The sequence below is a fragment of the Xiphias gladius genome, chromosome 18, assembly GCF_016859285.1.
Source record: "Xiphias gladius isolate SHS-SW01 ecotype Sanya breed wild chromosome 18, ASM1685928v1, whole genome shotgun sequence".
Lineage (NCBI taxonomy): Eukaryota > Metazoa > Chordata > Actinopteri > Istiophoriformes > Xiphiidae > Xiphias > Xiphias gladius.
Genome location: NC_053417.1, coordinates 30,097,646 through 30,125,323, shown reverse-complemented (window position 1 = coordinate 30,125,323; position 27,678 = coordinate 30,097,646). Strand labels below are relative to the sequence as shown.

General features: G+C 42.9%; 1 protein-coding gene across 1 annotated transcript; it reads right to left on the bottom strand.

The window, feature by feature from the left end:
- Positions 1 to 448: 448 nt before the first annotated feature.
- On the bottom strand, positions 449 to 21,873 carry irak1 (interleukin-1 receptor-associated kinase 1). Its single transcript, XM_040152769.1, has 15 exons — positions 21,762 to 21,873; positions 17,784 to 17,951; positions 17,528 to 17,686; positions 14,611 to 14,684; positions 14,133 to 14,309; positions 13,177 to 13,241; positions 12,462 to 12,573; positions 11,497 to 11,618; positions 10,638 to 10,851; positions 9,129 to 9,197; positions 8,842 to 8,929; positions 8,653 to 8,747; positions 7,127 to 7,745; positions 5,534 to 5,632; positions 449 to 3,176 (listed from the first exon to the last, which is right to left on the bottom strand). Exons 1-15 carry the CDS (start codon positions 21,871 to 21,873, stop codon positions 3,097 to 3,099), a joined length of 2,253 nt encoding a protein of 750 aa, XP_040008703.1. The 3' UTR covers positions 449 to 3,096.
- Positions 21,874 to 27,678: the final 5,805 nt, after the last annotated feature.

Here is a 27,678-nt window from a genome sequence, read left to right as displayed (position 1 = left end):
GTCACCTCTAATAAACCTCTGTTCTCTGAAATCTTTAACGTACATCAGCCTTTCTGACAGGCCGAGCTATTTCCATGTATAAGTGCCAAAAAGTATGAATCATTAACCAATTAAAATGTAGTAATATTAATACTATTGATAAGTACAAAAATCTACAACTATAATCAAAATGCATTGAATTTAGTGTTTTGAAAAATGTTCAAATTCAGTATATACATTTCTATGAACAAAAAAAACATGATATTTACAGTTTGAAAGCGCATTACCTGGAGAACACAGTACAAGGTTTTTATTTCAGGATTTTAGAATTGTCTGCTTTTAAACAGAATATGTTTGGATTGTTTTCTGACTCTTTTAGACTAAAAATCTATCAAAAAATTGTAAAAAGAAGCAACAACTTAATAAATACAGTTTACTGACTATAATTAGTTATAGCCCAATTAAACTGTATAACAAACTTAAACGTACTTTGTAAAATAATAATAGTGATAGTAATAATAATAGATTGTATGTAAAAAAAAATCTCGCTCGTCCACAGGATGAAAAAACAAAGAATTCAGTTTGAAATAATTTGAGTTTAGAACCAGATCTTGATCTCAGTATCGTTTTTAACAGTTTATTATGACCAAAACTCGGAGACAACAACTTTTTATTTTCTCCACAGGCACTTTGTTTACAAGTTTCATGAGTAAAGACATTAATTCATTGACAAAAAGTCTCTGGTGTTGCTGCATCTCTCCTAATGCTAATCATGTTAGCTAATTAGCTCCATCAGCAGCTAACCAATGCTAACCCCACAGTATTACCCTCCGACCATTAGCAGGCAGTGTAGCAGCATAGCAAGGTTAATGCTTGTTCACTTTAACCTGTGTGGGTATAGTAAACAGTTCATGATCCCGCTGAATGAATAAATGTAATCGTGTTTGTGTCTGTGTTAGCAGGGATTTGCAGCGAATGTAATTTCTTTCGTTTAAAGCTAGTTAGCTAACTTTAGCGCTAGCACTTTGAATTAGCAAAGGCTAATAACTCGTTAGCATTAGCTTCCATTTGCAGCTAGCAGGGTACAAAGCTTCAAAACTCACGGCAAATAATTATAACCGATAATCAAGTTGTTGTTTTTGTTTTTTACCGGGACGGGCGGGTCAATAAAAAACGTTTGCTTTAGAGGTAAGAAACAACTCATGTTAATGTTTAGTTAGCAACGATTGGCTAAGTGTCCCTTCCCTCAACAAAGATGGCGGCTAGGTCGCGGTCGTTGCTACAGTAAGTGGGGAAATAGCGACGAACGCTGGCTTTGTCCTTCACACAATGGACACAACACTTCCTCCTCAATGTCGGTAAACGTGGGTAAAACTCTACGGAGCGGAGAGAGAAATGTCCGCACGGTTTGAGTTATAAACCCCTCAGCATCTCCATCTTCTGGCCAAACTTTACTGCAGCAGAGTAGGAAGGGGGAGGCGGAGGTGTAGGGGGACCGGCCGGAGGCCGAGCAGCGGAGGCACCGCCTGGCGGGTCTGAGTCAATACCGATTCGGAGGGTTGATCCGGACACTGCAGCTGGACCACAGTGGCGCAACCGCCTCTGAACATGGACTCTAACACGCCCTTTTGTTCCAGATCATGCAGTGGTTTTTATGACGCCAGAGGTCGAACACAGGAAGTAGGTCTGCTGCCAGAGGAGGATAGACAGCTGCCACAACCCGCCATACTAAAAGACGTTCTTATTAATTACAAAAATCACACGTTAAAATGGGCATTTTAAAAGTTTTCTATATTATAAAAATAAACAAATGCCAATAAATACAACACTGAACCAAATGATTCTGTCTTTTCAGCCTCGTTTAAGTTACAAGGCTGAAAGCTGAAGCCAATTCAGCGAACGGCATATTGAAATCTTAGAGGAAGGATAGACTAAATATGTGTAACACAGTGGACAGAGAGTCCCGCTGAAGAACCTTTAAACTCCGGCACCGGGAGAAAAACCCTTTGCTCTTCGGCAGCCCAAAGCTAAAGTCTTTCTGGGACAAATTAAATATAACATAAAAGATATCACAGGATGGTAATATTTTGCCGGACACTGGGAAAAGTGGAGCATTTACATGAAATGAACAATGTTGCTTGAACAAGTGACCTAAATACGTATATATGGAATAACTGGAAAGAAGAAATTAATGCATATATGTCAGAGTACCCCATGACAATAGTTGTACGTGTTGTCATGGTCCCTTTTTTAAAGAGTTAAAAATGACATCTAATTACAGTAAATCGTTTGGACTTCATTCTGAGATTCACAGTCTCAAAGAAAACAGGACAAACTTGTAAATATTGTATATTCTGCATTTCAATATTTCATAAAAAATAGATTCAGCTAATAAAATGTTTCTGTCTGTGAGGTTATCATCAGTAAACAGATGTGAATAAATAGTCGGAAGTGACGTGATGGTTTTCAATCCGGCAGGCAGGGACAGCGGTGCTGGTACAAATAAAGGTCACTGCAGGCCTAATCAGCATGGACAGATTATGAGGCAACGTAAAAGGCCCCCACCCTCCTGTATAGGAGGAGGCGTGGTCGCATGGTTTCTAGGCACTTTGTGTCTCTTGGTAGATGTTTGATTAACTCTCCAATGATATGTTAACAGTCACTGCCTTAAACCCTGGGGCTCCCAGGCCTGTGCCCAGTAGGCCCGTCCAGTAATCCATCCATGTTGATGAGGGTGTCAAACCTTCACGTAAACCTCTGCTGCTGTCGATCTTCGGTTCACTCTGGTTGCTGTGTGAGCGATGTGCACAAACCACTGCTGATTTGCGGTGCAGCGGAGAGAAATGTTTGCGTGCCGCTTCAGCTGTTTCTCTTTTTAAGGCACAGGTGGAACGTCCGCAGAGAACCTCAAAGTAGACAACAGTTAACGGATTCAACAAATGTCTGAAATCTGTGACACAGCGCCACCTGCACGTCGACAACCGGTAGGTTATTCTACAAACATTAGCGTGAACGGCCCGTGTGAGTGCACGAGACTCTTTGGTCCTTGGGAGCGAGATGCCATCAGGTGACCTCTCTGCTCTGTGCAGGTTTATGTTGAGCTGGTGAAAGAAACCATCAGTTGTGTTCGGCAGGAAGATAATCCAACTCGTCGCTCTCCTCCGGTCCTCTGGACTGCGCAGAACGCCTCCCTCCATCTAACGAAACATGAGATGTTTGATGGGATGATAGGATACACTGAGCCAGAGCTAAATACTACCATGAGACATGTGGACACAAGACAAAATGAGATTTGACATGGAATAAAGATGTACGTGAATCGGGACAGGATATAATGAAATGAGAGATTTGACTTGAGATAAGAGATTAGGTAAGATTAAATAAACGTGAGATGGCGTGATATTAAACAATATTTTAGATTACAAAAGATGCAATACGATGTGAGATGGAATAAGATTGACTGAGGCATGAGAGGAGACAAGAAATAAGGAAATGTCTGATGTGAGCTATTATAAAATGAGACGAAATGGATGAGACTGAATGAGAGATGAGATGACACGGGATAAAATGAGACAGGAGAAGAGTTTAGATTAAATTAAATACTGTATACTGTATGTATAACTCTATACTTGTCCTTTTAGATCTTAGTGCTGCGTTTGACCCCATCTATCACAAGGTGCTATTACAGAGGCTGGACCATGGCATTGGGATTAAAGGAACCAGACTAGGCTGGGTTAAGTCATATTTATGTTTACACAACAGTTAGTCATGGAGTTCCACAGGGTTCTGTGCTGGGACGGATATTTTTTCACCCTATATATGTTTCTTTTAGCCAATAATATCAGGAAGCACCACATCAATTTCCATTACTACGCGGATGAAGCCAGAAGAAACTAATCAGGGAGACACACTTCGGACATGTCTTAAAGACATAAAAGCCTGCATGACCTGTAATTCTTTACTTCTAAATTCTGATAAAACTGAGGTTATTGTACTTGGGCCTAAACACCTCAGAAAAACACTGTCTAATCATATCGTTACTTTGGATGGCATTACCTTGACCTCCAGATCTACTGTAAGGAACCTTGGAGTAATTTTTCACCAGGACATGTCCTTTGTCTCACACACAAAACAAGTCTCTAGGACAGCCTTCTTCCACCTGCACAATATTGTGAAAATTACAAACATCCTCTCTCAAAAAGACGCTGAAAAAAATAGTCCACGCATTCGTTACCTCTAGACTGGACTACTGTAATTCCTTGTAATCACAATGTCCCAGTAACTCTGTGAAAAGCCTCCAGCTGATCCAGGATGCTGCAGCACGAGTACTGACAGGAACAAGGAAAACAGATCATATTTCTCCCATTTTAGCTTCTCTGGATTGGCTCCCTGTAAAATCCAGAATAAGATTTAAAATCCTCCTCCTCAGCTACAAAGCCCTTAATGGTCAGACACCATCATTTTTAAAGAGCTCATAGAACCCTATTACCCCAGCAGAACACTGAGCTCCCAGAGCAAAAGCTCACTTGTGGTTCCTAGAGTCTCCAAAAGTAGAATGGGAGGCAGAGCCTTCAGTTATCGGGCTCCTCTACTGTGGAACCATCTTCCAGTTTAGGTCTGGGAGGCAGACACCCTCTCCACGTTTAAGAGTCTTAAGGAGGCTTAAAACTTTCCTATTTGATAAAGCTTACAGTTATGGGCTGGCTCAGGCTTGTCTTGAACCATCCCCTAGTCGTGCTGCTATAGCCTAGACTGCAGGGGGACTTCCCAGGATATACCCCCCGATATTATGGTATGGTCATGAATTTACTCTGTATAGTACCTTGAAATAATGTAGGTTATGATTTGGTGCTATATAAATAAAACTGAATTGAACTGAGTTGAATGAGATAATAGATGAGTGAGATAAACAAAGATGTAGGATAGGATGAGAGATGAGAAGAAATGAGATGAGAAGATAAAATAAAATGAGACAGAAACTAGTGCCATTAGATATGAAGAGATGAGAAAATGAGATGAGACAGGATGAGATACAATGAGATTTAAAATGAGACAAATAAGATGTGAGATGGGACAAACATAAAATGAGATGTCAAAGTTAATGAAAAAACATCAGGTAAGTAGATAAACTAACATGATTAAATGAGATTTGAAACGAAATCTAAGAAATGAGATGTGTGATGGAAGGGGAAAAAAGATGAGAAAATGAAATGGGTTAGCAGAGCAAGACAATGCGACAATTAGAAAAATTAAGATGAGATACAAAGACACATGACATGAAACATGAGATGTGAGGTGGGACGACAAAATGACGTGAAACAACAAGATAACAACATTCGATGTCTGAACAAAACAAGATGAATATCTCATGGTGACATAGGACAAGATACCATGAGATGGGAGAGGAGAATGCGAGACACAATATAAAATGTGATGATAACAAAATATGACCTGATACAATGAAGAAGTGAATTTGAAACAAGATAAAATATAGGATTTAAGTTAAAATGATACGAGACGATACAGGATAAATATCGGAGTGTGTTTTACGTACAGGGGTCATCAGACGACAGCAGCTCAGGAGTTTGAATTCTCCCCTCCTCGTACAGAGTTTTCTTCTCCAGGAAACGCTGCTTACTGGGATTTATGTGAACTGAACACACACAGACATGAAATGAAAATGGATTCATTTTTAGATTTAATCCACTTAATTTTTATGAAAAATCTACTTACACTGCAAATTTCTGTCTATTTCTGAGTCCGATGTCTCACCAAATAAATCTCACAAGAGAAAAAATTGTTCAGCGCAGTGGGGTGAGTTCGAACTGTTCCCAAAACAGTGAATTAGTCTGTAGCCTCTAATTTTGAAATAAAGACGATTATTTTTAGAGTTGAAATAATCTTGATGCACTGGATGATTTGCCAGATGGTTTCAGACTTAATAACTGACAAAGGTTATTTGCTAAGTTGAGGACATTTTTGCAGAGACGCTTTGTGCCGATAATGTTAATTCTCAATAATCCTTTATTTACCTCAGTGGCAGGCAGAGCCAGGACTGAGCTGCAGCAGCTCCTCAGGAATCCTTCACTCAGTCTGTGTTTAACTAGTACCAGCACTAACTAGATCCAAACCAGTGATTCACTGAACCAGAGTAAAACTTGAGAAACGTGTCAGTGAAGACTTTGGTAACGTGTGGATCAGTGTCAGTTACAGTTCTTCGAGGATCTTTAGTAAATGTAGGTGTTAGCTTTACTTCTGTCTGCAGACGCAAAGAAATCTGTGTTTCAGAGTGAGTAGTATTCATACGGTTTATAAGGAGAGGAAGACACCTGGTTATGCTAAGCTAACTGATGTCATTTACTCAGTCAGAGGTTCTCGGTATAATTTGAAGTGTGTCGTGTTATTTTTGTGAAGACGGACATTTATCGAGCCTCAGGTGGGATCTGTCAGACATTAGCGAGCTAACGTTAGCCGTGGCTCGGTTAGCTACACGACGGTCCCACCTGCAGCTAGCGGCTGTAAATATTCAGAAACGGATCTCTACACAAGAACTAGTTTGTGGCGTAGCCTGTTAAAATGTAGTGACGATAGAACTTAGTTTCAACTTACGAACGGCTGCTGCTGTTTATTTCCTGTGTTAATATTAACTAAAATCCTCCTCCACGTTTACCTGTCAGTACACTTACGGGGTCATGTCAGGCGTTCACTTTAACTTTTTCCCTGAAGGAGGTTAAGCCGCCATGAATGAAGAGCTGAGTTGTGTTGACAGGAGCTCAAAATGGGTCACAAGTATGGCAAAGAAGAAACAATGACAAGGAACGAATTATGAACGTATGAAAACCTTATTTCTGTTAAAGTTGAGAGTGTTCCTCAGCAGAGTGGTGAGTCTGACCTGACCGATGTCGTACTCATGAGTTACTGCTGTGGAAATTAACAGCACAGGTCATTATCGAGTTAAAACCTGAGTAAACCAGGGTCTGGTGTACGGAGCGCTGCCTTGTTTGATTTTCATCTTAAACTGTAATGTCTTTTGTTGTATTTGTGCGACACAAAAAAAATTCCCAAAGCTTAATAAACTAACTAACTAACTAAGTAAGTAAGTAAGTAAGTAATGATGGTCTGCTCCTTTTATGAGCTGTGGACATACTTGAGGGCCCCGGAGATGACAGCTGCAGCGACCCTGCAGGAGAGAAGCTTTCTGGGATGCCGTAGAGCCCTGCTGTGGCCCCTGCTGTGGTCTGCCCTCTAGTGTCTGGTGCTGTGAGGGCCCCAGCCCTTGATATGTCACTGGAGCTGCCGGGCTGAGGAGGAAAGTTGTACTGGTCCTCAGTGGGGACAGAAGGCTCGCTGAACCGGGACCCCGTGGTCCCAGTTGAACAGCGATGCTGGTCCCCGGTGGACAGGGACAGAGACCTGGAGCTGGTCCCATTTGATCTGAACTGGGAGCCAAGGTTGTACTGGGAGAAACCTCGACTCTCATCAGTTTCACACGGGCCAACGAACGATGAGAAGGAATGGAGTGGGTGAGGAGCGGTGAGGGCGCACGACGAGGAGCACTGGGAGGGCTCGTAGGTGTCCTTGAGCGGTCCCAGTTTGGACAGCTGGTTGGACAGAGCCCCCACACTGGAGTCCAGGGAACGGGGTGGTCGGGGGAAGGAGTGGGAGGGGGGAGGAGGGTGAGGGCGGGAAGGGCGATGGAGGATGTAGGAGGAGGAGGAGCTTGTCCTCTTCACCATGCTGTGGATGTCGTTAAGTTTGTCGAACACCTGGGAGGAAAACAAAGGCGAGGAACGGAAGAGGATCAACTATTAAAATAAAATCATTTCAAACTGAGATTTAACTTTCCACCTTTAGTGTGCGTGGTGAACGACAACATTTCTTAAGTCTAATGTTCAAGTTCGAAAACACACACAGTTGTTAGAGCCAAAATTAAAGTTAAAATTCCTCTAATGATTGTGAAAGCCCATTTGACCATAGCCACAGAGAAACAAAATGTGAGAGCGACTTTTCATTTTCACAACAACCTAAACTTGAAACTATACAAATGAAGTCATTTCTTTATTCCATTATTTTCCCCTCCCAGAGGTTGAGCTATGGCTATATAAGTGTATGCATGATATATATACTTTTTTTTTTACTTTTTTGTTTCTTATTTACCTCTTTATGTTTCTTTGAATGGGTCTTTTTTATAAAAGGCAAAATCTATACAAATATAAGTCATTTAATAAAGAAATGAATGAAACCGCTGACTGGATTTAAGTATCGCAGACAAATGGAAAATACATTATTTATGATTCTTTGTTATGCTTTTTGCGTACAGCCGTCAGTGGAGAGATGACGGTAACCTGGGGGACAGAGAGGGGTTGCTGACGGGACAACAAACGGGGGACGTTTTCGGTTCGTGGTTGGAGCCTTAATGCCCAGGCCACAGGACAGCCTGCGTTCATACTGACGGACGCAGAATTTCGTATGGTGGAGGTACAAATGTAAAGTTTGTCCTCAGGGTGGCTTTAGAGAAAAGGTCCCAGGGTTTCCAAGGCCCTTGAAATTCATGGAGATCAGGAAGATCTGACCTGCAGGTGCAGCAGGTAGCGGAGTCTGAAAAGACACGTCAGATGAAGGACTGATGTCTGCAAACAGAAACAATTTAAACCAACCAACACCGTCTCTGACCTCGGTCATGGCTGGTCTCTTCTTCCTCTTCTTGTCCAAACACCTGCAGGCCAGAGCCACCATCTCCATACAGCCAGCAGGGTCTGCAGCGCCCCCTGAAGACAGAACAGTAATACGGCAGCTACAGATAACAGACAGGAAATGGGTCAGTCATGATGAAGATATAATCAGATACACACAAACACTGACCTGTGATCAGCCGGTGGTCCAGCTGTTTCCTCCAAGCTGCTGCAGGCGAACCGGTCGGATCGTCCGCAACCTCCTCCACCAGGTCCTTCTACATAACAAGACCCAGAACCGCAACCGCGAGCGCAACCACAACAACACTTAGTCAAACATTTGAATAGGGACATTTAAAGAATATTTTAGTATTGTGCTTGGAGCCTGGTAGACCTGTTTATACCAGTCTGATTCATATCTAGATCTGCAAACAGGTATACCACAAACTTTGTGAGTGTGTGTGTGTGTGTTCTGACCAGATATCTCTCTCCTGACTTCCTGTCTTTCTCCAGAGCTCGACGACCAGTCAGCACCTCCAACAACACCTGAAACACACACACACACACACACACACACACACATTCAGACTTCTATCTTTGTGGGGAGACTCATTGACATAATGCATTCCCTTATCCTGACCCTTACCTAAACCTGATTCAAACCTGAACCCTAAAGCCAGGTCTGACCCCTCAAACAGCCCTTTGAAGGTGTGAGGACCAAACAAACTGTGGATATAATGTCTACATGTGTAAAATTAGTGATGCCTCATTGTCACAAAGAGAGAAGGCATTTTATTAAGTATAGTCCAAACTAAAGACTCAGAACAAATTCTCATTAAAAGCTAAAACAGTTCATCAGTGTTGTAGCACAAGTCACACGTGTGCGAGTAACCGAATCAACACGTGAACACGTGTCTGTAGAGGTTATCGGGGTCATCAGTGATGAGATGTCTGTGACTATCGTGCAACACCATTATTTCTGCCATGTTATTTAGGTCTTCGTTCAGCCCTGAGAATAAGACAAAGGTGTACCACAGTCCTACTCGGGCCCTTCACTGAGCGAGGAACACTGTATTTCTGAATCGCATAATATGTTTTATTTCCAAAATGAATGTGCATCGGTTTCCAACAAGTGCTAACCCAGTCTATTGCAACATAGACGTAAAAGTATAATAATGAAACTTCAGAAATATAATGGCACAATCCATGTATCTACAAATATGGTAGGTCCGAAAAGGTCCTCCAACTGAAGGCAATGCTGCTTCATTTATCAGTAAGTTAACCAGTACAATATTAGCTAGCCATGTGACATCCCAGTTGTTAACCATTCTGAAACCCAACACGTTTGTCAGCAGCTGCCTTCCCTCCGATTGTTCTCGTTCTCACTCCCGTCTTTACTTGCATTACTTTCTTTTGTAAAATTCCATTGTTTCAATGTTCACTTGAAGTCCTCACCCTCAGGAGTGGGGGTGAGGATATTAGAGGATATCAGAGAGGCTCTAATATCGTTTTAAATGCAAGAAACACACCATCAAACGGGTTATTACACCAGCGGTATTAGTTTACATGTAACATAAAACAAAACACACAAAATATCGAAATGGCAGATAAAAAACAAACTTAAAATCAGGCTTTTGAGCGCCCTCTTCATGTTGGGGCACTTAGTTAGTTACGCTATTAATTCATTAATTATTGAGGGTTTTGTTGCACACATTAACTTACCTTTCTTATGAATATGTTATTTAAGAATCGTTAATATTGTTGTTATACTGATATCAGCCGTATGCCGGGGAAAGAAGAAGGACTGAAAACCTGACTTTCTGTCCGAATGCTGAGTAAATGCTGATAAATGAACCTGACAGTTATTTCTGTACCTTTAACTTTGTTTTGATTTCAGACCCATCCATCAGCTGCGTCCCGTCTACAGTTCACAGGTTTTGCTAAACTAACACACTACATTTCCCATCAGCCGCTGCAGTGTCTCACCACTCCGAAGCTGTAGACGTCCACGCCGGTCCCCAGCTCTCTGTTCCTCACGTACTCATCAGGCAGATACGCCAGCGTTCCTCTGACCGTCTCCGTTTTACCGACTGACGCCGTCTGAGCCGCCGAGCGTCCTGATGAGCTGCGAGACGCAAACCGGGCCAGACCGAAGTCCGCCAGCTTCGCCACCAGCTGGTGGTCCAATAGGATGTTTGAGCTAAGCACACAGAGATGCAGAATATTCAGGTCCTGCTGCAACCGCGTCTTATCGAGAGAGTTTTCCAGAGAGTGAAGCAAAACAAGTCTGTTAATAACAGCAGTAGCAGCAGTTTAGTCAGATAAAAGTGTCAGTGAGAGCGGAGGAAAGAAACCCAGAGCCACAGTGAGTGATTTCTCACACTGGTCTCTCTGAGTCACAGGAAGAAACACCTGAAGACACAACTGGGTTTATGACGTGTGATAACAGGCAGGAGAAACTACAGGATCATAACCACGTGGCCTGTGACACGTCTCTTCATGCTTTGTGATAAAATGTGTTGATCGGTAGTTTAGTAAATAGAGAGAATAATATTTGTCAACTATGTTTCTAATAAATTAATTGTAATTTATTCATTTTCCGACCGAGAATGCCAGATTTTCAGTGATTCTCCTTTTTTCCGTCACAGCAAGCTGAAGTATGGTCAAGATGTCTCCTCAGGAAATGACAATGAGCATTTTCTTTACTGTTTTCAGACTTTTTAAAGATGAATCTAGAAATGTTGTTAACTGCAGCCCTAATGTCGTGGCAGGAATTATGATTGGATGAGATATTTGTGGTCATGTGGTTCGATGTCATGTGATGTATTGCTGATGTCATGTCGACCTCTTGACGTCTCCGTGGATGAGTGGGGGGTGTCCATCGGGGGGGGAGTGGATGAACTGCAGAGCTGTTGATACTCCTTCAACAATACTGACTCTCTGAGACCAGGGGAGGACCACACCCTCCTGAAAACACACACACAGAAACATATATAAACACACATAACATCATGGATCAGGGTCAAATCTTTTTTAACATCTGACAACACATATAGACGGACTCTGTGTGTGTTTCATGTTGTGTATCTCTGTGTATCTTACGTGGTGTGTCTCTCTGTATGTGTGTTACATTGAGTGTTTGTGTTAAGCCGTGTATATATATATCTGTATGTGTGTTGGATTTTTTTTTTGTTGATACAGTTTACATTTGGACTTCGTGTTGGCAAGTTCCTCTTTTTCTTGAAAATGAACAAACAAACAAACAAAACTGGAAGAACAATAATGTACCCCCCCGACTGAACAGCTCGAGTTGCTGGAATATTGTCAAGTAGCTGGTAAAGCGGTGTGTTCACGTAAAACTTGCAACGAGAGCATTCATCACAATTACATTTTAATTATCCGGTAGGGATTTTATACAAAATGGGACTATATACACAGATCTATGAGGGGGAAGAAAGAAAAACCATTCGCTTCAGGCTGGGGAGGCATCAGTACAGTGGAGCAGCCTGCAGCACGCAGTAACCGTTTGAAATACAAACAGACGTCTTAGGTCGAGGAAACACATAAGGTCAGGAGGAGTTTCCAGTTTGAGAAGAACTCAGTAACCTATATGCGAAAACCGGGCTCCGACTGACTGAGGAACGTGGGGCCACCGGCTTAACAACTCTCCAGTGGGCAAACAGTGATGTACAGGCAACAGTGTCGGACTGTATCACGCTGCTCGTCATTTGGATGTCACGCTACCAACTGTACGTGTGTTACTTTGTGCGTATGTTTTACGTTGCGCGTGTGTGTCTGCCTCTGCGTTACGTTGTGTAGCTGGTCCTCCAGTGATCTGTTGTTCATGTAGCTGTAGATCAGACACACCGATCCTCCTCCTTCACTGAAGCCCAGCAGATCCACGATGTTGGGATGTCTGAACCTGATGAAGAAACACAGAGGAGCTGAGACGAAGCCGTGTGTTGTTACAGGAAGAGAAAGAGAGCCAACAGTCCAGGGCTTTTATTTTTCTATTTTCTCTCTGAGCCAAGATCTTTATCTTATTTAATTGTAAGTCCCATTTTCACAGAAAGGAATAAAAAGTTAAATGTGTCACATAAAGTTAGCCCATAATATTGTTCATGTTCAATTGACAGTGGAAAATATTGTCCCATTAAGATACTGAAATTAGTATGCATCATATTCACTATTAAATGTTTTGCCTCTTTAGTTACTGATGGGAAAATGAACTGTACCAACTCAATCCTGTGACATCAGGGGTGAGGGTACATAATAAGACTGGGGAGTGTCTTACTTTTTCAAAAGTGAAATCTAACCAGGCAATGCAGTAGAACAGTTCATTAAACGGAGCATACAGTTTGCGCAGGATCAACTGACTCAAGCCTGCTGTTTTTTGCCTGACAGAGAAGCGTCAGTAAAACTAGGTGGTGACACAGATAACAAGCTTTGACAGCTTCCTCTGTGGACTGTTGGTTATTGGTCAGTGTAACAAATTCATGGGTCAAACATCAGTCATGTTACTTACTTTGACAGTTTCTCCACTTCAGTCTGGAAACTCTCCTTCAGCAGAGGCCAGTCCAACAGACAGTCCTGCAACAGCGACGACATCAACGACAGCTCAACAACATCATCATCATCATCATCATCAACAACAACGACATCATCATCATCATCAACAACAACAGTAACAACAATCACATCATCATTAACTCATTTCTGTTGTCAGACGACGGAACGAGTATGAAACGGTGACTGAAACGTGGCCCATTGAGACGACATGTTAACCATCAGTCACTTCCAGGCTGCTGCTCTGCTGCTAAAATCCTGATTTCATAACCACGACGTCGTCTGACAGAATCACCAGACACGAGTTAAAGACGACGGCTGAGCTGAGATTTCAGGTGTATTTACCTGTAAAATGATCAGTCAGAGAGAAGGTTAGAAGCTCATTCACGTCTGTGTGTGTAACCGATTCATTTTAAAAGAGCAACGACCAATGGGGAAACTCCAACACTCAGCTGGCCGACCAGTGGTGTAACTTGATCACTCAGTCACACGGCATTCAGCTGACCAATGGTCGGTCGGCCAGTCAGCGACAGACATTTCCATTTGAAGGACTGTTGTCGTCCAGCCAGAAATATAACAAGTCCACAGTCAACAGCAACAGCTTTGTGCTTAAAGCATAATAATAAATTATTAAATCAATGGAGATGCTATCAGTACCACAAACCAGCTAGCATGTATGCAGTGCCTTACAGACAGGAATAAGAGCAGCACATCACCCTTCAGGGTTCTGAAAGCTGGCTGATACCGGAGCTGATTAACGAGTATCAGCACGGATTCTGGTCTTGTGTGTCCGATTGGTGTGTCCCTAACCGCAATACATTCATTCATCATCTTGTGACCCCGTGGGGGGCCCCGACCCTCGGACCGGACCCTGTTAAAGCGAGTCATGTGCGATCTGTGTTATGATTGGCTGACCTGTTTGAGTCTCTTGACAGCACAGTCGGTGTTCCTCAGAGTCGCTCTGTACACAACGCCAAACCCGCCCTCCCCCACCTGCAGGGAGGGGGAGAACCCATCCGTCCCAGAATATACCTCTTCATATGACCAGCGCATCACCCCGCTTCTGTCGCCACATGCCACCACCTTGGGGGGCTGAGGGATGACATCATCATCATCATTACTATCATCACCATCATCATCATCATCACCATGCTGTATGTGCATGTGTGCACATGTCTTTGTATGGTTGTGAGGACATTTGGTCCGGTCCTCACACCTTCAAAGGGCTGTTTGAGGGTTCAGACCCGGTTTTAGGGTTCAGGTTAGGATCAGGTTTCGGTAAGGGTTAAGGCTAGGGGGTAGGGAATGCATTATGTCAATGAATGCTCACACAGCTATGGTGACTAAAATGTGCGCGCGCGTGTGTGTGTGTGTGTGTGTGTGTGTGAGAGACCTGGGGGGGTTGGTGGAGGTCAGACTGCAGACTGGAGGGGGGCGGAGCAGGTCTGGGTAGTGGTCTTCCTCCTACTTTATTTAGGGAATAAAGAACAGAAGACAAAGAGCAGAGCAGTCACCATCTGACGTCAGTGCAGTGAACGTCATTTGTTTCTGTTTCCGAGACATTTAGCAGGTGAACATCAGCTGTAAACTGCTGCTCTCGGTTTAAAGTATTCTCTTAATGTTAATGAGTGTCTGTTTAAATCCTGTCCAAAGGTTCCTGCCAGATTCACAGATTCACAAAGACGTCCTCTCTCTATGGAGACTGGAGGAAAGACTGTAGGACACTGTAGAAAATACTAAAGGAAACAATACTTTCTTAATGCAGAGCTGTTCAGCCTTACAATCTGCTTCACTAGTCCTACTGCAGGCCTTAGGTGTGCCTTCGAAGTTGTATAAGGAAGGAAAAAACAGTCAAAAAGACAATAAATAAATACTGGATGATAAAATGTGGTCAGGACATCAATGAGTTAAGTGTAAAGGTGTTCATGTAAAGGTAATCATCTGCAGATGACGTTGATGCCATGACACAGAACAGAAGCTGAGTGAATATAATAATTAATAATTATTTAACATTTTACCGTAATTGTCATAAAATGTCATAATATAGAGATGAAAAGATCAGCAGTGCGCTCCAGTAGATGTCGCACCAGGGACTCTGTGAGTCTGAGTCCACTGATTCAAAAAACAATAGAAAACACACAAAACCTGGACTGAAAGTCTTTGAGATGTAATGTTTGTCTCACTGTAAATATGATGAATGACTGGGCCTCCGCAGCGGTCACCGAGCTGTATTAACACCTTTATGTCACCACATCGAATGGTATTTAACACCTTTATAATGACGGTCACACTGGTCAAAGAATGACGGAAAACCAACAATAAGACCTGCACTTATTTATTAATTAATTATGTCACATTTCCGTCTGAACTTCCCGGCTGGATATAACGATAATTCATAGGAATATAGTTAATCAGTTAACGTCACCTGGACCCATGGATGGATTACTGAACAGACCTACGGGGCTCAGGACCAGGGGCCTGTGACTTTCAAACTTTCTTGTTTTCTAAGTCACAGGTTCAGTTTCCACGACCACAAAGAGACCGTCTCTTTCAGTCTGCGGTCCTATGTAGCAGGACGGGGGTCTTTTCCTCGTCTATGTCCAGGGGCCCGTTGTCTCATAACTGATGGCTGGATTAACCAATTAAAAAATATTTTTTGTCCATTGTAAATGGATGCGCTTCCTCACAACTGTCTCCTGATGGTGAAAGTCAGAACTGAAACTGTTTCAGAGGTGTTGGTTCACCTGTGTGATCATGTTGAAGGATGTAGTTTGTGCCGCTGTTGAACTGTCTTACGTTTCACAGAGAGGTGTTCTGTTATTTAGCCTGTCGTCACTGATATAAACGGGGTGGACAAAATAATAGCATCACTTGTCAGTATAACGCAATACGGTTCAACAGCAGCACCAACTGCAGCCTCCACAATTATCATAATGTTGAATCAACACCTATGACCTTCGTGTTGTAGTTACATCTTTACTTCAAACAGCTCTGTGCTTTGTTATCTTATGGTGTGATGATGTTAAATTGTTGTGTCTTTTAAGGCCAATATTTACTGTAAATTAAAACAGATTAAATGCTTATTTCACCCAAAAAACCCTGCTGGCAATACCTTTAGTCAGCCCCGATTACTGTCTGCAGGTATTCATTTCTGGCACAATACAGTCCCAACAATCTCCAGCAATAAGGTAGGGCAGCCTGTATTTAGCCTGGGAGGCATGACCCAGGGCACCCTCTCTGCTGCTCATTAGTTTTACTGCTGTGACCTGACAGTAAGAACTAAAGGCGAGTCAGATAAATCGCTATGTTGATCAGCTCAGATCGTCTCTCCTCCGGTTAATGAAGCCTGAATAGTCACAGAACAGCATAGATACTTCAGATACTTTAGGGAGGAATTCCACCCGAAACCGTAAAAATGAGGAGGACGTGTCCACACATCTGATAGGATGTTTAATATAATAGGAATATTGGGTAACTGAGTAAGAAAACAAAACAAAACACACAGCCATGTGAACATCTGTGTTTCATCTCTCCAAGACACCCTTTCAGTTTAGTTTCAAGTTGTTTTCCAGTTAAATACCTGCAGCCATCGGCAGCAGTTATATGTGCATTGTACCTGTAGTCTCGGACTAGACTTTACATTTAAATTTTAAAACTCTGCTTTCATGTGGAACCCATCTGTGTCCACACTGAGAGAGTGTCCAGGTGGTCTTAGCAGGGAGCTCTGTCCCCAGTCAAACCCCTGAACGACATGAAAACAGGTAAATCTCTTCTGCTTCCAACTCTTTTCAGTTAAAACAACAAAACAGCTGGTGAGCGAGACAGACAGGCGGCTGGTAACATCTGTATTTTCTGCTGTGATGAGATCTATCCACGTTTAAACTGATGGAAAAACAGAGAAAGTTAGAGGAGACCAAAGCTCGTCTTCTTCACTTCACTGTCACACAGCTCCGACCCTCACTGAGCAGCTACAGGTTCGTTTAGTAAAGTCTCAGTTTACCCCAAACACCAGAAACACTGAGCTGCACTTTAACGTTTAAACCCCCCGGACACAGTTTTAATAAAGATCAGTTTCAGTCTGGACTGAGGTTGAACTGAGAGAAAAAGATGATTTTTAAATGTGGACGTAGTCTTAGTGATGCACTAACTGGTTCGACTTCAGGTAGAGCCAGCACTGGACATCACCTGTTTCACCTTCAATCACAGCTTCGTGGGAAACACACCTTACAGCTGGGTAACTGTCAACACGTCAGGATTATACCTGACTGCTGCAGGAATCCACCAAAAACAAACGCCTGTCTGGGTGTTACCTGTAGTGGTCAGTTTGCATGTGCTCAGTGTGGGCGGGGCCTCAGAGGATTTTGGAGGGGGGTCGAACAGAGGGAGAGAGACATGAGGACGATGAGGAGCAGGAGCAGGAGGGGGGGGAGGAGGGGGGAGAGAGGAGAAAGGCTTCATACTGGACGCCCCTGCAGACAGAGAAAGAGAAGTTCAGTATTACAAAGTCCTTGACTCAGAGGTCATCAGAGGTCATCAGAGGTCAGAGGTCATCAGAGCTGAACTTACAGCCCAGGATGACATCACAGGGGCGGAACAGCTGCAGACGCTCCAACAGGTCAATCAGCTCCCCGACTCGACCATTCCTGTTCTCCCATTGGTTCATCACCCAGTCGGTCCGCCTGTCCCTCCTCTCGGCCAATCGCACGGCGGTTTGATCGTCAAGGACTTCAGAAGCTTGGGCCAGAGACACAGAGTTATTGATCTAATGAACACTGTCCAGCTGACCAATGTCTTTACCCTGACTCTCCCTCAGGTCAGACTGGATCAGTAAAACGAGTCGAGTCACACATCTCCTCTGGAGCTGTAATGCTGCCTTCAAGTCACATCAGAGTTACTGTAATTATGAGTTTCTGACATATCTTACGTCAACATCCAAGTATTCATTTTGACTGAGAAACTTTCTGAAGCTTCAATATATCTGACTTGGAGCTTAATAACCCAAAGGTGCCTGAAAACCAACAAACAACTCTTCACACTGGTCAGACCGTTGTTCAATTTAATTAAAATCATACTTTACACATATAATATCGTATTATCTGTGCACAGTATTCTAACTCTCACACAACCAAGTCTGAAATCCTATCAGTAACGCAACTAACTGATTTTCTTTACGGATTCATCTGCTGCTTATTTTCTCAATTAATGAATGAATCATTCCGTCTGTCGGAAACCTGTGAAAAACAGCCATTACAACTTCCCAGATCCAAAACCTACGTCTTAATTTGTTCGACAAATTAAGGTATTTCATTTATCCAACAAATTAAGTCCAAAACACAAAAACTTTTCAGTTTACTATCACATATGATAAAGAAAAGCATCAAATTCTCACATCGATTATTGGCATTTTCTTCTTGATAAATGACTGAAATCGATTATGAAAATAGTTGCTAATTAATTCTTCATTCTTAATTTTTCTTTTGGTGACCTAACTGATTGATTGACTGATAGTTGCAGCTCTAAATCATACAAAATTCCTGAGCTGTGTGATGAAGTCTAACAAGCCTTAACTAGAGACGCCCGTCACCATGTTGACGTTCAGACCCATGAGTACTCGGTAGTCAGTACTACATTATTACATGAGTCCTCATCAGTCATGGGTCGGACCACGTCCGTCTTTGAACTCTTCACTTTGATCTCAACTACACACCTGTAAAGTTTCGTGATTATATCATGAAAAGTTGTGACGCTATCACGGTGACGACATCTGTCGACAGACAGACAGGCGGACAGACAGACACTACCAAAGTACTCAAAACCTCCTCTCTGGTAGTTCCCGCTACAGTAGGTGTCCCCAGGACCACATTTTGCCATGATGACACACACACACACACACACACACACACACACACACACACACACACACACACACACACACACACACACACACACACACACACACACACAGAGACTCACAAGGTCAAAACAAACCAGCCCCGCTGTTGCGGCTGGCAAACATGAGAATCTTCCATCGCCACCGTCATCGCACAGCCTGTGAATGCAGCTTTAGTCTGGACTTTTCCCAACTCATAAAATGTGATCAACCCATCAGATCCTGATCAGTGTCAATACAACGTGACAGAGTCAATCTCACTCGTTACATCAGTGGACCAGTGTTTTACAGGTCAGTCCAGACAAAGGGAATTGTGAAGCGTTACTTTGATGTCCATCTCTTGTCTGTCTCATAGAACAGAAACACCAGTGTTTTATCAAATGTACCTGGCACTGAGACCTGTGTCCCCCCAGGAAAATTCAACTTTATTTCAGTCTGGTGTATTTCCCATAAATGTGGCTGTTGTGGCTCCATGGGTTGTACTAACTTTGCACTCGCCACCTCTGCTCTAGACATTTGGGGAAACCAAAAAACGAATATCAGGGCGAGTTGTTTGTGCCTGCCACAGCTTTCTAAATAAACCTGATTTTTACAGGAATCATTCCAAACTCTTGTCTCTGAGTCTGACCCAAAGGAAAGACAGAAAGGAGGACATTATGCAAACTTATAGATGTCTACATCAAGTCCTTGTCTTCCTGAATCTCTACAGAAGAGTGGGATCTATGGTTTATGGGAAATACACCAGGTTGAAATAAACCAGAATTATCCTTTGATTTTTTCTTAGCCACAGAGTCTGACTCAGTTTCTCTTCTCCTGCTGTTTATATGTTATTAACAGAATCACTGATCAGGGCCCAGAGTCTCAATGTCCATCAGTCTGGTGGAGACAGTTTGTCCTCCTGCTGCTCGTGAGGACAGAGCCAGTATAGACGACACAGGTGGACATCCTCAGTTCACTTATAGCTGAGGGCACACCATGAACCTTCAGGGGCCCCTGCTGATAAACTGACTCTGAGGGTTGAGCCCCTGCTGTAACACACTACAAGAAACAGTAACAGGGAAGTCCCCTGAACACATGTGACCTTAGACGTGAAAACATGAACAAGCTCCGCGACGAATGAATGAAAAACGTGTCAACGTGAGACTACAACAGCTGCAAAAATTCCGGCTGGTTCTGTTCTATGTGTGGCTGCAGCTAACGACCCCTGTCCGAACAGATTATTCTGCCCATTATTTTCCCGATTAGTTAATTAATCATTAAGGTCAACCACAGAGACACGGAAAACCAACAAAAAGAGACACATCCGTGTTGTTTATGGCTGCTCTTTAGTCTCTTTATGTCAGGGAAGTCTTGCTCCTATGTCTATAGTGTGTGTGTGTGTGTGTGTGGGGGGGGGGGGGGTCACACGTCTGTCTCCAGGGGTCTGTTGTCTCATAATGTGTCCGTGGCTGTAGGTCATGTTCAGTTACAAACAGCAGCTGTTTATTGATGTTATTTCGTATCAGAATGATTAATGCAGAGAACCGGGACTTTCAATCTGAGTCATAACACATTTTTCTCTATTGTGCCAGTCTGCCCCCCCCTCGTTCGATTGATCAGACAGACAGGTAAATAGGCAGGTAAGCAGACAGATAGACAGCTAAACAGACAGGTAAACAGGCTGACAGACAGGTAAACAAACAAATAGACAGCTGAACAGACAGACAGACAGCTAAACAGAGAGACAGGTAAAAGACAGGTAGACAGACAGACAGACAGGTAAACAGACAGGTACACAGACAGACAGCTAGAAGACAGACAGACAGGTAAATAGACAGCTGAACAACCAGCTAAACAGACAGACAGACAGGGAGAAAGGGAACGAGAAAGGTAAAGAGATAGACAGACAGGTAAAAACACAGAGAGACAGACAGTCGGATAAACAGACAGACAGAGAAACAGGTAAACAAACAGACAGCTAGCAGACAGACCGACAAGTAAACAGGCAGACAGGGAAAAAGGTAAACAAACAGGTAACGAGATTGATAGACAGGTAAATAGACAGCTGAACAGACAGACAGACAGCTAAACAGAGAGACAGGTAAAAGACAGGTAGACAGACAGACAGACAGGTAAAGAGACAGGTAAACAGACAGGTACACAGACAGATAGCTAGAAGACAGACAGACAGGTAAATAGACAGCTGAACAAACAGCTAAACAGACAGACAGACAGGGAGAAAGGGAAAGAGAAAGGTAAAGAGATAGACAGACAGGTAAACACACAGAGAGACAGACAGGTAAACAGAAAGATAGACAGGTAAACAGACAGGTACACAGACAGACAGCTAGCAGACAGACAGACAGACAAAGAGAAGGACCGCTAGCAGACGGACAGACAGACAGATAAAGAGAAAGACCGCTAGCAGACGGACAGACAGACAGATAAAGAGAAAGACCGCTAGCAGACTGACAGACCAGTAAACAGACAGGCATACAGACAGGTAAACAGATAAACAGACAGACCGGCCAAGAGACAGACAGCCAGCAGATAGACGGGTAAACAGATAGACAGACAGGTAAAATCACAGACAGGTTAACAGACAGACGGGTACACATTCCCTCTAGTTCCATGTTAGCCATTAGCAGACAGTCTCAGTCCTGGTTCCGACTCACCGAAGCGGGTCCAGTCCAAGTCTGAAAGTCCGTCCATGACTCGGCAGAAGTCCCAGAGGACGGAGGACGGCAGGGTGTAGAGAAAGCGTCCCCTCAGGTCTCCACCCGACATCTTTTACCTTCAAACTAAACTCTGACTGAAGTCACTCTGAAGCTAACAGGCTAACAGCTAAGAGCGGACTGCCGCGGGGGGGCGTTCACACCGGGATCAGGAGCAGTCTGTCACATCAGAACAGTCCGGAACAAGCCTGATAAAAACGTCAATAAATGCCTGTTCAGTCCATGGATGGCCCACCGGTACTCCGGTTACACGACCAGGCTCACGGGTTCACCTGCTTCCGCCCACTGACAAGCTCACTGCAATAAGAGCTGCTTCCGGTGTGTGGTCCTCAAAAATAAAAGCTTGAGTCTACATCGTGAGATCAGCACATACAGAGACGCAGAGAAAGGCGTTTGAGGCTCCTTGTCCAACTGAGTATCAGATATATAGGCTGTAAAACATCTGTTTTATGCTTTTTATGCTGACATGTAATAACAGTCACTGCCCTTACAGGATACTGAGGTTAGGCTCTGTTCAGACAATCTAAAGGGGAAACATTGTTTCCGCAAATAAAATTGTTTTTATCCAGCTATCTTAAGTTAGTTTAGTGAATTCATCTAGAACTAGAAAACACGGAGCACAGACCTCCGCCAAGCCTGATGTCAAACAACATATACCAGACTTCAGAGGAAAAAAAATCTGGTTGTGAAAACCTGGGTGTCATGTTTGATGACCAGCTGTCCTTCTCTGACCAAGTTGCCTCTGTCTCCCAGTCGTGTTCTATACAACATAAGAAAAATCAAGCCTTACCTGACTCAGTACACCACCCAACTCTTGGTACAGGCCACGGTCACCTCGCCTGCTGCATTGGCCTCTTAGCAGGTCTCTCAGGATGCACAGTGAAACCCTTACAGTTGGGACATGTCACCCCACTGATACTGACCTCCCCTGGCTACCCATGGCTGCTCAAATCCAATTCAAGTCACTAATGCTCGCCTACAGAGTGGCTCGTGGGTCTGTACCTGTCTACCTGAACTTAATCAAACAGGCTTATGCTCAGCCACTGTGTTCCTCCAAGGAACATCGTCTGACATTGCCATCCTTTCACACAAGGCAATCACAGTCCAGACTGTTCTTGTTTGTGGTTCCCTGATGGTGGAACGAGCTACCAAATGTTATAAGAGCAGGAGCGTCCTTCTCCGTCATCAAGAACCTCTTGTAGACTCAATTCTTCTGAGAGCACCTCCTCTCCTGACACCTCTAACACCCCAACACGCCAAACTAGCACTTACTGTGCACTTCTTTACCTGATCTCCTCGCACTTTGTCTAATTGGACAGATCTAGCATTTAGTTCTTACTCCAAGGACTCCTACTGTACCGGAGCTTCAATGTTGTCCCTCACTTGCAAGTCACTTTGGATTTTCAGGGTGCTTCCCAGCCTGCACCCCAGTCGATTATGCTCTGGTTTGTGGGCCTGCAGTCTTCCTGTCCTGAGCTGGCTAGCCTGTTACCTGCCTGTCCTGATCTTGCCTGTCGTAAGTTGGCTACTCTTCCACCCGTCAGCCTCAAATTCTTCAAGCCTTCAATGAACTGTTTGAGTAGCCACCCTGACATCCAGCAATCCCCTTTTGACAGTTCATGCCTGGCCGTTTTCATGGGATTCTGTGGAGGCCACAGAGGAAGACAGGGTTCCTGACACCACTGAGAGACTCAGATGCCCAGAGCCTCTGCTGCAAAACACCAGGATCGCTGTGACCCTGAAGCACTTGACCACGCCGACGTACTGTCTATTCCCTAGTCGGGGGTACCTGCCGATGTCAAGTCTGCTCCCGAGGCCGTCGGTGCAGCCAACAACGACCAGACAGATTATCAAGCTGCCTTCCCAATGCTCCAGTTGCTAGCCTCCATTGCGTCTGGTTCTCAGCTTTGTCTTTTGGCTAGTCCAGCCCCCCTGTCGCTGGCCACCTACTGTGGACCCCAATACCCTGCTCTCCCTCTAGAGGGGACCCGCCTTCGCCAGCGGCCTCCTGCTGTTCCTCCAGAGGGGACCCACTTTCACCATCAGCCCCCTGCCTGACCCCCATTTCGTCTGTCTGTCTGTCCTGTTTCCAGGCTGTCTACACGAGGACCTCAGCTTTCCAGCTCTCCAATCCCCAGGCCACCCACTTGAGGTGTCCTGCTCTTCGTCTCTTCTGCCTCTGGGCTGTCTGCCCGAAGTTTCCTGCTCCAGCAGGTGAATGGTAACAAGTAACAGGCCAAAAGTAATGAAAGAATAATGCAGTAACTGCAAATTAAAGCATATAGATGGGTTTTAAGTTTGGAATTAAAGCCTTACCAGAGTCAGGCAGTCTGATGTCAACAGGGGGTTGTTCCGGAGAGAGGGGGCACAGTTTAATCCACACCTCTCTAAAAATGTTTCAATGAAGGAGAAATTATTACGAGACTATGCGATCAGACTGACTTCATTCAATTCATTTCTATTCTATTTTATTTATATAGCAGCCAGATCATAACAGAGGTTCTCTCAGGGCACTTTTCATGTAGAGCAGGTCCAGACTGGTCTCTTTATAGTTAAGTTTACAGAGACCCAACATTCCCCCATGAGTAAGCCCTTGGTGACGGTGGCAAGAAAAACTCCCTTTAACAGGTAGAAACCTTGAACAGAACCCGACTCATGGTGGGGGGGGTCTGCCTCGACCGGCTGGGTTGGGGGGGGGGGGTATAGCACAACGCAGGTTCCACATAAGATGTTTAATAATAATAATACTACTACTAATAATAATAATAATCTTAGCAGTGGGTGTTGAGCAGGATCATGGGGGCAGTAGGTGGTTTACAGTCACAGATCCAGACTCTGCAGCACCAGAGGCAGAAATACCCTCAGAAAGCGACAGGAAGAGAGAGGAGAGAGACGAGGAAGCAGAAAACTACGGGAGAAAGCAGAAGCCAAGTAACAAGCACTGATGGGATATGATGTGATACTTAGTTTGAGCTCCACAGAATATTGAGGAAGAAACGTGTTGGTAATGATTAACAATTCAGCAAAGCAAAGTACTGCAGCAGCAGATTAAATATCTTTTCTAAAAACATTACCACAACGTTTCATTGGACACAGCAATAAAACTTAACAGAATGTCATTCTGTTTTTGACCATTTTACCATCTGTGACTTGAGAGCATCTGACAAGTTATTAAAATAAGCACCACAGGTAGCTTTTTTTGGTGCGTTCCATTTGAACTGGAACGTTGGAATTTCCGAATTCCCAATCAGAAATTGAAACTGGAATGCCCCCTAAAGTCTGATTATCAGCTTTTCAAGCCGGAAGAACTTCACCAACCCCGACCCCAAAATCCAATGTCACAGGTTACGCTGATTGTTTGTGTTACTGTTCCCTGATCAGCTCTCATCTATCTGACATCTTCTAAATTCTACATATTTATATAATCCATCATAAATGTTGGCAGCAATTATTCACATGGAATAATTCTTAATGTTCAAACAGTCCTGGTTGTTCTGACAAAGGAAAGTGTGCGATACATCCATATAACACGGTGTTTGTCTGGGGACTGAAAGTGTTAACCGATATAAACCTGTCATTTTTGTTTCTCTCCCTTGTGTATTTCTTTACGTATTTATTTCCCCTCAGTCCTCTCTTCTTTCTGATAAGTTTTAATGTTTTAATATATATTTATATCATTATAAGAACTGAGTAAAGATCAGAATATGAATTTTAGACACATCTCTCCTCACTATAGAAATGATTAGACGATCAAATGTATGATTTTGGAAAATTCATAAGAAGTAGAAACAGGGAAAAGCACTCCAGCTAGTTTCGGCAGGGCAGTGAAATCTGTCCTGATACTTCACGACCGTCGTAATTCAGTTTTTTTATACTGAAGCCTTTTTTAAAAACTGAATGATTATTTTGACATTCATGTTTACTTTTGTGAAATCATTAAAACAACTTACATCTTTTTTTCTCTAATTTTGTTTTATGTAATTTTGGTCCAATTCACGGTGGAAACTGACCAACCCATTTTAAGTATTTGTAAATCTATCCTAATACATAATTGTTGAGCTGCTGTTGTGTTAGAACTTTTCATTAACTTTATTTCTAATAATTCTAACAGGTTTCGCACTTCTCTTTGGAACTTGTAGTTTTTTAGGCCTCGTGATGTGAACATGCATATCTTGTTTTTGAGTAAAATAACTATTATTTATGGATTCTTTTGAGCATAGTAAATGCCAGAGGAATTATCATGTGCTGTTTATCATAGACCACTCAGTGTCAAAGTGTGGACAGGACATTTATTTTCAAACATCTGTGGTTTAAACAGGACTAAACAGTTTACTAATGGAAACTTCACTCACTTACAAAATTAAATTCTGAATATTACACAGCGACAGAAACAACAACAGTATCAGTAAAAAGTAAAACAAGCATCAGGGTTCACATCAGCTGATAATCAATCAACCGTTACATGGTGGTTTGGTTATGTGTGTGGGTGTGCTCATGCATCTGTCCGGTCTGGGATCTTTGGAAAACCCCTCAAACTTTGCCATATTTAGGACTATGTTTCCGCGTGGCTCCGTCAGGAATGGTTCTACGCGAGATTTGATGTCATCAGTCTTGGATATGGCGTACCTCGTCAGCCCTGGGGTCATCCTGATAACAGTGTCAGTTGACGCGCTGCCTCTCCTCCAGACGGGGATGAAGACCAAGACAAATCCCCATTCTTTGACTGGAAGGTTACAGGCTCATCAGGGTCCTCCTCCTCATCACTTGTCCCTCATCAGTCGTCTCATGGTCAGGATCATATTCTGTGTTGTCTTCCACTTCTGACACGTCCTCTTCCGATGCAATATTTACCTGTTGGTCTGGAAAGTGTGGTTCACCTGGGGGATGGGGGATTGTGGGGGTGGACATCCCAAACTCTCAGTTGTATATGCTTTGCTCTTGATTGTAGTCTGTCATTTTTGACTGTGGACACCACTGGGTGTCAAATGAAAATGGTCAGACGACATATTTAGTGTTTATATGATGTGTGTGGAGGATGTCACGAAGCCTTGAGCTAATCAAATGAAATAAACAACATTTTTCAGACAGAATTTTTGTAGAGTGATCAAACTGAACAGGGACACGACAGGACGGTCAGAAACAATTCAGCTGAATACTGTATATACTACTGCATTATATACAGGAAGAGGAAGAGGACGGTTGAAGAGGACATAAATGTCATATATATATATATATATATATATATATATATATATATATATATATATATATATATATATATATACACACACACACACACACACATATGTATATAGATATACATATATATATGTGTATATATATATATATATATATATATATATATATATATATATGTATTTATATATATATGTATATATACATACATATATATAAACACATACATATACATATATACATATGTATATACACGCATATATATATACACACACACATACATATACATATATATATATACACATATACATATACACATATATATCCATATAAACACATATATATTCATATATACGTGTTTATATGTATGTATACTGCATGTACAGTATATATTGTATTTTTACCTTTTACATACCAATGCACAGCTGCAGGTTAACCATTAAAGTTCAGGTGACTGCCTCTGTGGGACTTTTACCATAATCTGACATCACCCATAAACACACACACACACACACACACACACACACACACACACACACACACACACACACACACACACATCCTTGTAGCTTTGTTTTTCTCAAATTAGATATTAATCAGTTTGTGGTTTGTTGGGGAGTTCCTGAACCCACAGTTAGTTCTATCTTTCTGAGGTTATGGG